Source organism: Sturnus vulgaris, chromosome 3, assembly GCF_052056855.1.
Source record: "Sturnus vulgaris isolate bStuVul1 chromosome 3, bStuVul1.hap1, whole genome shotgun sequence".
Classification (NCBI taxonomy): domain Eukaryota; kingdom Metazoa; phylum Chordata; class Aves; order Passeriformes; family Sturnidae; genus Sturnus; species Sturnus vulgaris.
The window spans coordinates 43,646,070-43,660,828 of NC_142245.1; the positions used below are offsets into that span (position 1 = coordinate 43,646,070).

Sequence of the window (14,759 nt, forward strand, 5' to 3'; positions counted from 1 at the left end):
CAGGAGTTGAGTGGACTTTCATCCCTCATTATCCCTCTGTCTGCCATGACGACAGCTCAGGGAAGAGCTGTAGCAATGTGTGACCTGAAAAACCTGCTTTTCACCTAGTTTAAGGGCTCAGTCTGTAAAGGCAAAAGTAAAGAAATGACAGAATCATATTCCAGAAGCTCTGATTCTATGAAAAAGTATTTTAAGGAGTTAAACATAATCAGCAGAGAAATGGCTGGCAGTTGCAGCTAGACGTTAAGCCTGGAAGCAATTATTCATTAAAACAAACTTTTATTGGAAGAGCTGACAAAAGGAGAATTAGAATTTGAGAATTAGGAAATCTTCAGCTGATCATCTGTTTCTCAAGATGTTTAAACTTCCTGAATTTTATTTTTCAAAACTAATCATCCTAAAAACTTCTGAAAATGTAGGCAGTCTTTTATGTCTGAGCTCTTGTCAGAGGTCGCACCCAAATAGAAGCTGAGCACTTGGCACAGATATCACTGCTGAAGATGCTACAGCTGATGCTGTAGAGCACAGGATAGCCTGGTCTCATTTTTCCTTGAACTATGAATTTCTGACTTTGAAATACATTCTAAGCTGCAGCTCTGCATCTCCTCCACACCCTCTCACTTTGCATCTCTTTTTGCTTCACTTTTTTAGTATTTTCTACTGAGACACCAAGAAGAGAGTGTGTGTGTCATTTTCTTTTAAAGCTCCTCCCATGAGTGAAGCCCTGATCCTCACCAATAATCCAAAGATGCCCCCCCTCTCTCAAATACCTTGTTCACCAGGAAAAGTAAGAGCAACGTCTTCATACAATTCCAAAACCAGCCGGCAGAAGGCTTAACACCAGTGTGGTGTGCTCCATGCCACACAAAACACAAACTGCATGCAGGGTGGGGCATTTTCTTTCTCCAGACTGCCTAGGCCAAAGTGCTATATCCCCTTCTAGTACAAGACTCCCTGTCAAACATTGGCTTGATGCTGAAACCAAGACCTTGATGCAAAACTTAAAATCTTTTTGTCTCTCTCACCCCTGTTTGTCCTCTATTGATACTAAAGGTGCTTCTGGCTTTAGATACAGCAATAAGGCTGTTTTGGCATAAGTAGTTATTATTATTATAATAAGCATCTCAACTGGAAGGCAAACCACAGCATCCCTCACCTCAGTCTCTCTTATAAAAACGTAAGACTTGATTTTATGGTCTAGTTAAGCCAAGCTCAAAGGGCTTTCGGCTATCAAAAGTGACAACACTTTCTATGTTTGAGTTGTTGGTTCTTTTCTTTGTTTGTTTTTGCCAGCCTTCCCTATGCTGTCTTATATAATGGGCAGAAACACTATCCCAAGGGAGGAGAGGCAGGATTAGCATTCCTTTCCCTGTCAGCAGCAACAAATAGGCTGGCTCAGCTGAGCAAGTGGAGATACCACCAGGAATCCACTCCTGTTCACTTCAAAACCAACCTGCTGGAGAGGGAGAGACGTGGCACAGAAGTTGATAAAACTATTCTACAGAAGTGGTGCTGATCACACTACCAGAGCACAACAGACCCTCGGTAGTAATTTTCAAACCTTGTTTTTACCAGACTACCAAAGGTGACCTTTAATTAATACAGGTTTGATAGAAAGCTATTTGCTACTTCCAGATCCTTTTTAATTAAAAAACACCTCGAAAAATCCTTGGATTAAAAACATCTGCTGGGTAGAAATAGAAACTTGAAATCAAACAGATCCCTATTTCTGCATACAGAGCAGCAACTGGCTGCTGTGCTGCAAGAAATCAAGTCAAATCAAAAGGGTATTTTGCACCCATTCAGACCTCTTGAAGGGCTGTAGAGAGAACATCTGTGGACTGACTTTATTCCCCCTTTTTAAGTTTGATTACTAGCAGATCTTAAAATAGCTACTGGATGCTAAGCTGTAAATAAAATGTGCAGACTAACAAAAGCTACAACCCTGACATTTGTGCTCATTCTGTAATCATGGCTTATTATCCCAGAGTTTTTTCAGTGGCTTCATTCACTTGAAATGATTCTGTAGAGGAACAAGCCTCACACTAGAGCATTCTGTAAGAAGCTATTGATATGAAATTATTCACTGTGTTTCAGGCTTGAAGGAGGACACAGGTGATGAGTGTGTGCCACTCGTGGCCATGTAAATTCATACATCATCTACATTTAAAACAAACCTAAGGCAAAATAAATGTTGGCATTTGTGTACAAAAATTAAACATTTTAAAACAACTAAGGCTGTGGCAGCAACACCCCAGAGTGGAACTGGGCAATGCTCTATAGGATCCACTTCAAACAAGACAGCAGTTCTTACCTCAAGCAGGCTGCAACCTTTTTATCTCTCCCAAAGTTCAGCTTTCTTTCCAAATACAGACAGGCATCTTTTTGAAAATTTAGGATTTTAAATGCTTTTGTTAATTCACAAATAATTCCCTTATAAAAGCAGTATAAAGACATCTGCTTTTATGCACAGCGACAAGCCAGCAGAGTAAAACCCATGCATAAAAAGCTGCATGACTTGAATTGCCAGAAAATGAATGGGAAACTTTTTTTCAGATCGATGTACTCAGGTAACATGGCAACAAGGGAGTTCTGGTCAGTTGCAATTCAAAATTTGCTGGACGGTTCATTCAGTCCTGCTTCTTACACTAAGAAGTGAACTGAGAACAGTACACACAGGAACCATGGAAGACTCTAGGCAGAGACAACAGACTCCTACATTTAACACTGGATTAGATTAAAAGCTTCTATTGCCAGAAGCCTGTTGTAATTACCTTTAGGTATCACCTGCCAGCTCCCACGTGTTAAAGGGCATTTAAGATGGAGAATCCACATTTGAATTCTCAAATATAACCCACAGCTGGAAAACTGTACCTTTTGTTTACTGCACCTTAACAAGGCCTTTTCATTTTTGCCAGCCATTAATATTAAAGACCTATTTCCTTGATTTAATTTAGATTTTGAAAGTCACTACTGAGAAAGTTTGTACCCATGACTCCTCCTTTCCCACAGGCTGCTAGGCAAAACCCTTCCTGTCAGTACAATTAAGAGTGGGAATGGTTTCATTCTTTCCTATAGATGTTTCTGCAGGTTCTGCTGGCTGGTCCTGCCCTTGGGGCTGACTGCAAAGCTGAGCTTCTTAGAGCAGGAGCAAAGAACCTAGCCCTGTATGCCATGGAGTAGAAAAGAATGATGTGCCCCAAAAGCTGCCCTGAGGCGACACAGAAGGTGGCAGATGAGATCTTTGGAGCTCTGTCCCATCTCCAGCCCCATTAGCTTGCAGCACAGCTCTGCCAAGGGAATGCCAGGCCCTGTTGGCATCCCCAGTTCCTCTTATGGCAGCAGGAGAATTCTCCTTTGACACCTCCTGAGTGGAATTTGCTCCCTCCCCAAGCTGTCCTGGTGCAGGTTCATTTGCAAACTCCCTAAAGTAGAACTCCTAAAGTAGACTAGTGCAGTGTTTGCCCCCTAAAAAACCTTTATTAAAAAAATTTAAAAGTATTTTTTGGTTTAAATATTTGCAATGGATCATCTTGTGCAGCACAGGCACCTGAATGCCCACCCTGCAAAAGAGAGCAGGGAGACCATAGGAATCCCTAAGCACAATGAGCACAGGCATCCCAAAGGGCTGAGAGCTGCAGCTGCACCAGTCCCTGGCAGGAGGATTGCTGGAGCAAAAAGAGGCACAGCATGAATCTCCAGCAGCTCAGGCCTGGAGGGGGAGTGCCTTGACAATAAATTATACAGTCAGCATTAGCCCTCTCCTCAGTGTAACACAGCTTCTAAAATAAGACAATTTCCTCAAAATTATAGTATTGAACAGAAACAATCTCTTTTCATAAATACAAATATACGCCCATATACACATGCTTATAGAACAGGAACTTTATGAAGCAACCAAGTGAAATGAAGTGTTTGAAAATGACTTCAATCTACAACCTCCAGGCAGACTTTTACTGGCTTCACTCAGTTCTATTAACCAGCACACACTTATCTATAAAGCATTCTTCTTTATTTAAGTTAAACAAATTTTCAAGGATGGTTTCCATCTATAAAATGAACAAGTACAAGCTCTGTACAGCAGACTTTTCAAACCAACTGAAAAAAACAGTTTCCAAACTATGTTTTGAAAATCTGCAAAATAAACAGTATTACCATTCTTGTTCTGAAGACGGTAAGAAAAGTTCTCAGGAGACTCCATCACAATTTGCTTCAAGGGCTCTTAATTTAGCTTTCAAATGGGTGAATTTCTTCAGCATTAAAAACCCCTAAAATCACAGTAAGTAACTTTGGCACACTGTCATGTAAACATAACAAAAGGATACCACTTCTTGTCTGTTCTCCCTAAGCATACGGCTCCTCTACTGAAACCCCTACATACAACATCCATGGGCAATTACTGAAAAAAATATTCCTACTTTATGAATGTTGTAGTCGTTAAAGACTTAAGCAATGGAATATGGATTTTTAAAAATTTCTTTTTACTAGCAATTCTGATTCAGAGTTAAGAGGCAAGTCAATATTCAGAGTCACAGCTGCTAATTTCAGTTAGTACCACCCTCAATCAGATCAAAGCTGTGAATGGAAATACCACCATGGTTGAAGCTGAGTGGTTGCGTTTTTTTAACTTCCTTTTAAATTCTGTTTTTCAAAGCCCCAAACAACTGGTTTGCTGCTGAGCTCGTATTTCAGCATTTGTTTTCCAAAACACAAAGGCATCTATTGCTATGTTTATGAAACACGTTCTTCAAGTTCTCATCTAGGTTAAGAGGCTACAGGGAGAGACTAAAAGCTGAAAATAGTTTATCCACTGTCTGGCCTTTAAAACAGGCAAGTTTTGGAGAAAGTGGATTGTGGATAAGCAGAGAAAAAGTATTAATTATTCATTAAAAAGTCAGATGATGATGGATGGGTAAACTGGATTTAAGGGCCCCATCCAAAAGGTAAGCAGGTACCTGCAGGTCATAACTTCAGACAACAAGGTATCTATGGGCACACTAACAGTGAAGCCACCTTGCCCATGAGTACCATCTCTATACCTGGTGCATAGGTACAGCCAAGGGAAAACGAAAAATCAGGAACTACTCTACTTCCAGGACAACGAAAGAGGGGGACTGTACCAGCACACTACAGTACAGCAGACGTTTTTCCTCTCCTTATGATCAACCATTATATTCTTCCGAGATCCATCTTTCCAAAACCGTTTCCTGGCACTCCATGTCTGCACTAATTTTTGTCCATGCTGTCTCACTAATACTTATTTGCTTTCCTTCTCATTTTAAAAGCTCATTGAAGCATTTGCTTTTAATAAAAAAGTATATAGTCTATGCAAACATTAGACAGGACAGGTCAAAGTTGGAGTTACCTTTGACAGTATTGTTTTATAAAAATGACATCAGCTGGACTGAAGCTGTAGAATGCAGAAGTTCTATGGTTAAAAACACATAGGCTATGCAGGTATCCAGGCTGATTCCCAGAGTCAAGCCTGAATGCATTCAAAAGCTACATTTAAAGAAACAAAATGGAAGAAATTTCCCCAGTAGTAGGTCTATAAATTAAGCAAGTGCAATTCAGAGATATTACATAGCTGCTCATCCTTGCAAATTAAAATTCAGATCTTGTGCTGTTGTCAGTGGTGTTACAATTCTAACTTATTTCTCCAACTCAAAAGGGGAGTTTGAGACAATTTTTTCCTCATTAGGGCCCAGAATAAAACTCTGCTGAACCAACATGGCTGCACGAAAGCTTCGTGCAGTTTATATAATTTTGTAACAAAGGAAGAAATATTTTAAAGACAGAATACTACAGAAATGATCAACACAAATATCAAGTACAGCTTTAACGTTATCCAGAGCACAGGTGATGAATTCCCAAGCTGGAATAAACAATCCAAGCAATCATCTGGGCAGATGCATTGACTTCCTCTGCTCTTTTCTTTCTCCTCCTGAGTTTCATGATCTCCAGAGAGGATGAAGTGTTAAGAAGTAGATCCAGTTTGCAAAGCAAAAGCATCCAGTGTTAGCACGGACATCATACCCAGCAGCACAAAATCCGCACCCTCAGAGTTTCTCTCTCCCAGCACTCCAATCCAATTTCTGATTATACATGTGTCAATCACTTTGTAGATAATTATAGGATGATGAAAATTGATACAAATCATTGGGAGCTGACAATATATATACTTTCATATATTTATATTTAGAGTCCATCATAGAAAAGTTCATATTCAAATTACCAAGTACACACAGGAGAGGAAAAAAAACAACTTCAAAATGACACTTCTGGTTCTGGAAATGACAAACCATGACTTCTATTTCAATGGAGTTTTCAAATTACCTTCTCCTAGTAATTTTTCCCACCCTCCCTCCCACACTGTTCCCCACAGATGTTTCTTCAGATCCTTTTGTTTACAATATGTCAGTTGTTCCTAGAGTTAGTTATCTGCTGTGCAAGTAGTAGCTGAAGACAGAAAGGAACAGTTGAAGTCTGCAGCACAATTCCTTCTTCCTGTGAAGTAATGCTCAGTGACATCTTTGCAGTGCTCTGAGTCCCCTGGATCCCTGGTGTCTGCTTCAGCACTCTACTTTCAGATAAAGGTGGAATACTGAGGTATATAAGTTCCATGGAAAGTTTTAAGAAATACATCAGTAATTCAATCAAAACTTTGCCCAATGTTTTTCAGTTGAAACAGCATTTTGCTTCTAAGTCCTTCTACTGCTGCAGATTAAGTGTGAATTTCCACTGCTGTGACAAAGAAGGATTGCAGATCTCAACGGTGAGACCACCATTTTTGGCATTTCGGCTGTCTAGACAGAGGTTGCTGCCAACGTGCCTCAGTTTAGAATTGCTTTCAATTTGTTCCCATTTCTGGAAGAGAAAATACAGTTATTGACCCGGAAAAGCAGGAAAAGGAAGAGTTCTATATCCTGTCCTTCAAGGTCTTCATAAGTTTCCCTGGCTTGCACCTGGAAAGCTGTACAAACTGCAATAATAGGAACAGTTTAGATGATTCTTGAGTACAAGAAGGTAAGTTCTGGCAAGCTTTGTCAAAACAGCTATTCTTTCTGTTAACACTCTGCAAGACACAGAACCCACCAACACATTTCCCTCTGGTTCAGGACTTCTCACATACACTGTCCAACTCTATTACCTGTGTGATACCTTTGGTCTGAAGAAAAAAAAATCAGAATCAAAATCCATCCACATACCACTACAATACTGAGTGTAGAGAAGCACGAAGCACATTCACCATAGACAACAGAAATCCAGAAATTTGTCAGACACCTTTCAATTCTACAGAAGACAAGCAACCTGTGCTATCAAAAGTTCTTTGTCCAAGATGATGCCAAGGACAGATTAAATCCCAAACACAGGATTAAAGAAAAGGGGGGGGGGGGGGGGAAGTTTCTCTTGTATGTCTACCATCTGGTGCCTGTAAACCTTATCAAGAAAATCTTGCTTCCTTAGTTTCCTTCTCTGAAGAGTAGCAAGAATATTCCTTCCTTCATCAATAAACAGTTTTTCAGTTACCTGCCTGCAAAAACAGAGATATAGAAGCAAGGAAGCTGGCAGATGATCAGAATTGATGACTGAGCAGAAAGAGATGAGTTGTGTTATGACTAGATCAAAAAGATGGTGTGACTCTGCAAATGTGATTTTCCTCAGGCATGGGAAATAGATGAAGTTGCAGCACTGCATTGATAAAAATGAATTTAAGGAGATTAGTGCTGCTATAAACAGGCCACAGCTGAAAAGAAGGAAAGCCAAACCACATTCTTCTGAGACCAGAATACATAATAGTCAAACTTCACTGAGTGAGACCTTTGAAAAAAGACATTGTGGAATATATAAACTCTTTCAGAAGACACACATGGCATTAAAACACAGTGGGTGAAACCTTTACATAAGGCCCCTGTTGGGATAAAGCTTATTATGCCTTTAAGACCTCATGAATCCTAGCTTCACATACACAAACAACAGTAGAAGTAGAGCCTATAGAAGATGTGATCACCAGTGCATTGTTTATTCACCACCCTTGTTTTCCCCACTGTTTGCAGAGTGCAATCACGACATACTAACCTGTCTGCTGTCATTTTCCCTACAGCCCTGAAGTTTTATTAGTGAACCAGGAGCTCTGTCCACAACAGTAAGGCACAAATCCATGTGTTTCACTGACTTGTCCTTTGTTAAGGCCCATTCCTACAAAAAGGAAGAAACACAAAATGTACAAAATTGTTTATGTTAGCACATGCTACCTCTGCATATACAGCACAGTTTAAAATCCTGCAAATAGCTATGAACGAGCATTAGGACAGCTCATTGCTTCCCACAGGGCAAGACATGAGAAAAAGTCCTTTTCAAGCACAGTAATTCCAACTGCTTCAGTGTCCCCACATCAGCTCAGGGCTGAGCTTGCTGTTTGCTCCCTCTGCTGGCTTTACACAGCTGCTGCGGGCAGCCAACAGGGCCTCGTGGAAATGCTTATTTAGTTAGAAATTTATTTTTATGTGTGTGTATTACACCTTTCCCCTGTTTTCTATGTGGAAGGGTTTCTACATTTGTAAATATACATATTCAAAATTATATACATAAAAACCCTAAAAGCTTGGTCTGCAGCACCAGCGGCCACCCTGCCCACACACTGAACAAAGCACATGGACACAGTGAGGAAACAGCAAGTCTTAATACAGTAAAGACCACCAGATAGCAATACACAAAAGGGGTAGAGAGAATGTTCCCTCCCATCTCAAGGCGTGATGTACAACAGAATCTTTATTACATGTATTCAAATATATGCAACTCTTAAATAGAAAGCAAAGAAAAGCTGTTCTGTGTGTATGCTGCCCAGCTTGTTAGACCTCAGCATCTTTTCATACAGAGCCTGATATTGCACTGATGTTCAGACTCTCTCCATATGCCTCTCTCCTTTCAAGTTTGGTCCCCGGGGTCCACACTGGTCTCCATTTGTCTAACTATCCTTTGAGGAAAGACGCCACTTGACTAAAGCCAGGCTAATGTTCCAAATCATGCTTATAAACTACTTAAATGGTATGATTAGCTTCTCTCGAGCAACTAAATAGGATTTAGAGTTGTATAATACAAAACCTTAGACATACAGAGCCAAGCCTGTATGTTAAATAACATTTAAATGTTATTTTGCACATTATCAATGTTTCAGAAATAAAACAAATGTGTAATTACTTTAAAACTCAGCAGATTTAACAATTATTAAATCTCTTTGGGAAGAGATGCTCATAACACTGTCAGAACTTGCAATTCAAGAGATTACAAGTAATCACAATCATACAGGTCCCAAGCCACTGGATTGATACTGTATTCTGCAAGTACCAGAATGATGACAACTATGGAAAACAAAGCAAACACAGATTTGTCCTGGCTATCTCTTTATTTGTTTTCCAAACTCTTAAGCTGATAATTTCTCTTTTTACTCTCAGTATGTTAAACTCAGATGACAGTGAAATTACTTGTCTTCTCAGTTCTGTCCAGTCTATAAGATGTCAACAAGAACCATTAATATATAATAAAATATTAATAGCCACGTTTTTAGCCACAACTAAAGGAATTTAACAAGTTATTTTTAGAGCTTACCAGGAATTACAAATGGCCCTGAACTCTTCCCTGGTAAGATCTACAGTGAAAAATGACAGTTGAAAATACTACCCAGGATGTAGTAAAACTTGTGTCTGAGAACCCTGCAGTCAGAGTTAGAGCCTTGAAATGATTGCCTTTATACATCTTCAGCCTTCCATAAAAAGGCTGTACAAGCCCCAACCACAACAGAAATTATGCAAGAACACATTTAAAAGTCAAAGTACAGCTGCTTCATAAAAGCTCCAAGCTTTGTTGCTGGAAAAGTCTACATGATGGCCCTTCATGTTATGAGACACAGTGTATAGATACTTTCCTCCACCAATCAGTGACTACGACTGTAATGGAGATAAGATGGAACAAGTTCCACTACAGAAGAAAAATTGCAAGCAGTCTATATGCTCAGGGCACAGGCTGGAAATTGGATAGCTTTATGCAAAAGTTGGAATATCTGAGAAAATCTGTGTCAAATCAGAAAGTTAGTAGATACAACTAACCTGAAACCTTCCCCTTGAACCTAAGTGCATTTGGTTTTACCTTTAGCTCCTTATCACAATCCTGCATATTTGCACATTGTCAGGCACACCTCAAGCTATTTAGCTGCTGGAGGTACACAATTATCACTGAGTTTTACCAACCTGGGGGAGGGGAGAGCAGGCGAAAAGGGGGGGCAGAAATCCCATTTTTACTTAGGTTTTGCATATAAGTTGTGTTGAACACAAGACAGAGAACACTGCAGGATTGTAGTTTGTTCCCTATCCCTCTCCTCCCATGCTGTTATTTCTTTTCAACCCAATACGAGTTCTGCTTGGACATAAAACCTGGTTTTGACCCATTCTGCCTCTTAACCTGTCTGAATGTTCTCACAAAGGTATTTGTTCAGAGCAAGTGCATAGCGGTTTGTCAAGGTTAGTGCCACAGGAAAAAAGCAACATAGAAAGAAGAGAGTCAGATTCAGGGGAGGGGGAGTTTAGAAGAGGAAGATAAGTTTGCATATGTACAAAGAATACACAACATCAGGAGAAAACTAAGATTTCTGCTCCAAGGCATTTGTGACACATCTACCCTTTCTCCCAAAAAACCCACTGTGGTTTCTGAAAAGATGAGGGTACTTTCAAAAGGTAATTGAAAAAGCCCCCACAGATAAATTCTCCTTAATGACAGGGAAAGGAGGCATTTCCCACATCTTGATTTGAATTAATTGTCATCATACATCTTCCAGGAAATTACCTCATTTTAGGCTTCATCTTATTTTAGGTTTTTCCCCTTCTAATTTAAATTAGAACAAACTTCTAACACTCGTTCAAGAGTAGTCTTTAATTGGCCAGCCTTCTATTTTAACAGCTGTACTTGACACATTAATATTACATTTGATTTAAAGTCAGGTTTAATCTGACAAGGATTTAGTGACAAAGAAGCACACAAAGCAGTGAGAACCTCTGTGTGGATTTCATGAATGATAACTAAGTCACAACTGCATAAATAGATTCTTTGAAATAATTAACACTCTCATTTACAGATGTGACACATTTGCAGTTAGTTTAGGAGTAGGATTAGAAAGGATTTGTTAAAACACTCTCCTTACTGTGAGTGAACATTCAGGCACCTCTGTTTTCTACAAGAGCCAAATAGGGATTTATGACAGATTTTTTTTTTATACTCCACTATTGCAAACTGTAAATGTAAGTAGTGTGGCACAGCAAAACACTCTTTTCTTTTACTGACCTTGGGCCATGTGCTTAATGCAAGCCAAATATTTTCTTAAGTAAAAATTGCCCCCAAAAAAATCAAACATACCATTCAATTGAAAAAAAGCTTTCTATGCAAGTGCAAAACCACTGAGAAGGAAGCTATGGCCTCTAGTGCAAAAGCAAATATTAATAGTGACAAAAGAAGAGGATAATGTGATGCTCATCGAATCTCTGGGCTCAAATTCTAATCCTAAATACTAATCTAAAATTGTATTTGAAGGAGAAGCGTTTTAGCCAATCTGTTACAACAATTGATATGCTGGTTTGGATTCATCTTTCTCACCAGTACACAAAAACTGCTTGAGTTAAAAAGTTTAGCTTCACTTTCTTTTAAGACTTACTGTAGTAAACAAAATTAATGGCATACAGACCTGGTTTCCCCCGGCATTATGACATTCATAAACTCCAACAACACCATCTGCAAAATGGCCCAAAGTGTCAAGGCAATTGGTACCCTGCTGCAAAGCCCCAAAGGCTATATCTTGATGATCAGGTACCCTAAAACAAAACCAGAAATATCTGCTTGATTCAGTTCGGGGTTGTTTGGGAGGTTTTTCTTAGTTTCTTTTTAAACTCCTTGTTTGTAAAAGTACTCTGAGTAATTTTAAGATGAGGGGTTAAGGATGAATGATGACTATCATGTGGAAATCTCAATCATCTCTTGAAGAGAGGCAATTATCTAATCACTAACTGATCGAACACAAGTAAGCTTGCAAGCCTACCACACCCACAGTACTGGAAGAATTAGACCAGAGGAGGAGGATGAACATATTAACATGGCACAAAAATTAAATTAAAGATGACTTATCATTTAAAGTGACTCAAAGCTTAATGTTTTCAGTTAGCTCAGCAAGTCCTTTTGTCTTTTCAGGCAACATAGCTTGCGGCAGAAATAGGACACTACATGTTTCTCAGACTGTTTTTACTGAAATGTTAAAAGGGGTTAGGAATTTGAAAAAATAAAATAAAAAAAAAAAAAAAATCAAAGTTTCCTGATATCTATTTTCTAATGGTTGCACAAAAAGTACACTCCTAGCATGGAAACATCTAGGCAATCCCTTTCAGCAAAGTACAGTTGTGGGTAGAGCCCATGAGTTCATGTTCAACAAGTAAAACTAGGGCATATCAGAGCCTTTAAAAGCTTCGGACTATAATATGTGTATAATAATTCAACCCAGCAGAAGGAGCACATGAGGGATGACAGAACAAGAGAACATTACATGTAAGCAATGCTTATGGTAGCACGTTTTCCAGGAGAGACATTTTTTTCCTCACAGATTAAACAAAAACCAAGTATCCTCTGGCATTTTTAAGAGAAAAATAAAGGAAAACTTACTTCTTCAGTATCAGCCTGGTTTATGAGACTCATTAGTATGTATGGCTCTGCACATGTTGCACTGGGGCTGCAATAGCTGGTCCTGCTTTTGCATCTCAAGCCTGTATGTCACTAGCAGTTACCTGGCACCACTGACATGAAGTGGCCCCAGGGAAAAAAAACCTCAAGTATTCTTACAAGAATATCTTACAACACTACACTACTAATATTAGGTTGACAGACCAGTCAAACTAATTAGTGGGCTCAGATATGACCAACACCGTTCTTACTCTGTTATTAAACCGAAATTTTTCTCTCCCTTCAAAAAGTATTCCTCTTTGATGACTTCTCATTAGTTAAGATGAATTCATGTTACAAAAAACTGTTAACAGTGTCATCCCTCACTTCCCCCTTGTTATCCCTTCCCAAAAGTCAGTGATTATTCTTTGATAAGAGGAGACAAGAAAGAACAGGAGACTCAGCTTCTCAGAATCTTAAGCACCTACCCTTGCTTGCCAAACACACCAGGCCCTCCTGTCTGCTGACTGTCATCATTTGTACTGCCATGAGATTCAGTCTCCTCACTTAACTAGGCATGTGCTTAGGCATGGCAAAAGTTTTAAAGGGATGACAAGAGGATACAGAATATGTGCTTTTGAGCAAGTGGCTTGTGTAGGAGACTAACTTCAGGCTCAGGTAAGTTCAGTCTATTAGACACTGTTCCCTAAAATACTGCAGCAGTAGCTGCTGTAAGTAGAAAAAGCAGCTAACCAGGGAAAAATTATTTTTTAGGAACAGAACTAATAAAAAAAGCAAATAAACCCGCATGAGGCATTGCATTCACAGATAAAGTAAAAGACATCCTTTACATCCAAGGATGGAGAAAGAAACCAATGATTTCTGGTGAGGGTGAAAAAGTAAACTCCATATGAACTCTGTTTCACCCAAAACTCACCGTAACTCAGGATAAACATTTTCAAGATACCACTTAAAGGGTTTGCAGCTAAGTCTCTTTCTGAGCTCCATTCGGCTTTGAATACTAGAGGAGGAAAAAAAAAAAAAAAAAAAAAAAGGAGTTTTTGAAGTCAGGCTGCTGTTGTCTTCATATATTTTATAGAATACACAGAAAACTCAAGAACAGTAGAACTACAGAAATAAATCTTAAAGAGACAACATCAGATTTAGCACTGCTTTCACCTCAGAAGGTGCTATGTCATGAAGAATAGACAAATAGGCAAAGAAGCACTTGTGACTTACTTGCCATAAGGTACATTCCTGGCTGAAGGCACTGCTGCGTAATAGAAATTTTTATACTCATCCATCCAGACTTCTGCTGCCCTGCGTGTATTTCTAGGGACAAGCATATGAAACACATGGGTTATATTTTCTCTAGGTGCAATTAAACCGTGCAATTTTTCCTCAGGTTGATTTTAACCCTTCCCAGTACTACACAGTCAGTTGCCTTAAGTCAGGCAGAAGACACACAAAAAAGACCCAAGTAAGAGAAAACCATTAGAGTAACATAACTGAAATCAATGCATTTATAATGAAATTTATGTCTTTTCCACACTCATCACTGCTTCAGGTTTTCATCCAGAATTTAACAAACATCTTTCAGTTCTTTCTGCAAACTTAATGGAATTTATTAGGTTGATGTTTGGTTGATCGTTTTTAGAAGAGTAACTTGACAGAAGACAAGTTCAGTGAGTGCTCACCTGGATAAAGCAAGCTAATTGGGAACACAAAAATCTCAACAACTGGCGATATTTAAAAATGTCTTTCACATTTTTGAAAACAAATATGCTAACACATGCAAGATATTTTCACTCTTCAGCCTATTCCTACCAGTAGAGTATTTAAAGAGCATTCCAAAAAGACACAAGCTGTTACAATACTTAAGGCTATGAAACAAAGAAAGTCTTCTGTAGCTGAGGTGAGAGGAAGTGTTTTAAAATTTGAAAGAGATTGATTATTGTAATAAATGTAAAAAAACCCTAATCCAAATGTTTTACTTCTAATCAAACACATCTCTAACTAAAACTCCTGTATTTATGTAACTGGCATCTTTAAATTTCCTTTTGGAT

The 14,759-nt window shown here is 38.9% G+C and overlaps 1 protein-coding gene across 2 annotated transcripts in view; it reads right to left on the minus strand.

Moving 5' to 3' along the window:
- Window positions 1–3,990: 3,990 nt before the first annotated feature.
- Window positions 3,991–14,759, minus strand: part of GALNT2 (polypeptide N-acetylgalactosaminyltransferase 2) — an 87,223-nt gene continuing 76,454 nt past the window's right edge. For both annotated transcript variants that reach the window (XM_014874413.2, XM_088161495.1), the window contains exons 12-16: window positions 13,933–14,025; window positions 13,631–13,714; window positions 11,732–11,858; window positions 8,080–8,199; window positions 3,991–6,867 (exon numbers count right to left, since the gene is read on the minus strand). In XM_014874413.2, coding sequence (XP_014729899.2) covers window positions 6,712–6,867; window positions 8,080–8,199; window positions 11,732–11,858; window positions 13,631–13,714; window positions 13,933–14,025 — 580 coding nt within the window. In that variant the 3' untranslated portion in view covers window positions 3,991–6,711. The remainder of the gene's footprint in view (window positions 6,868–8,079; window positions 8,200–11,731; window positions 11,859–13,630; window positions 13,715–13,932; window positions 14,026–14,759) is intronic.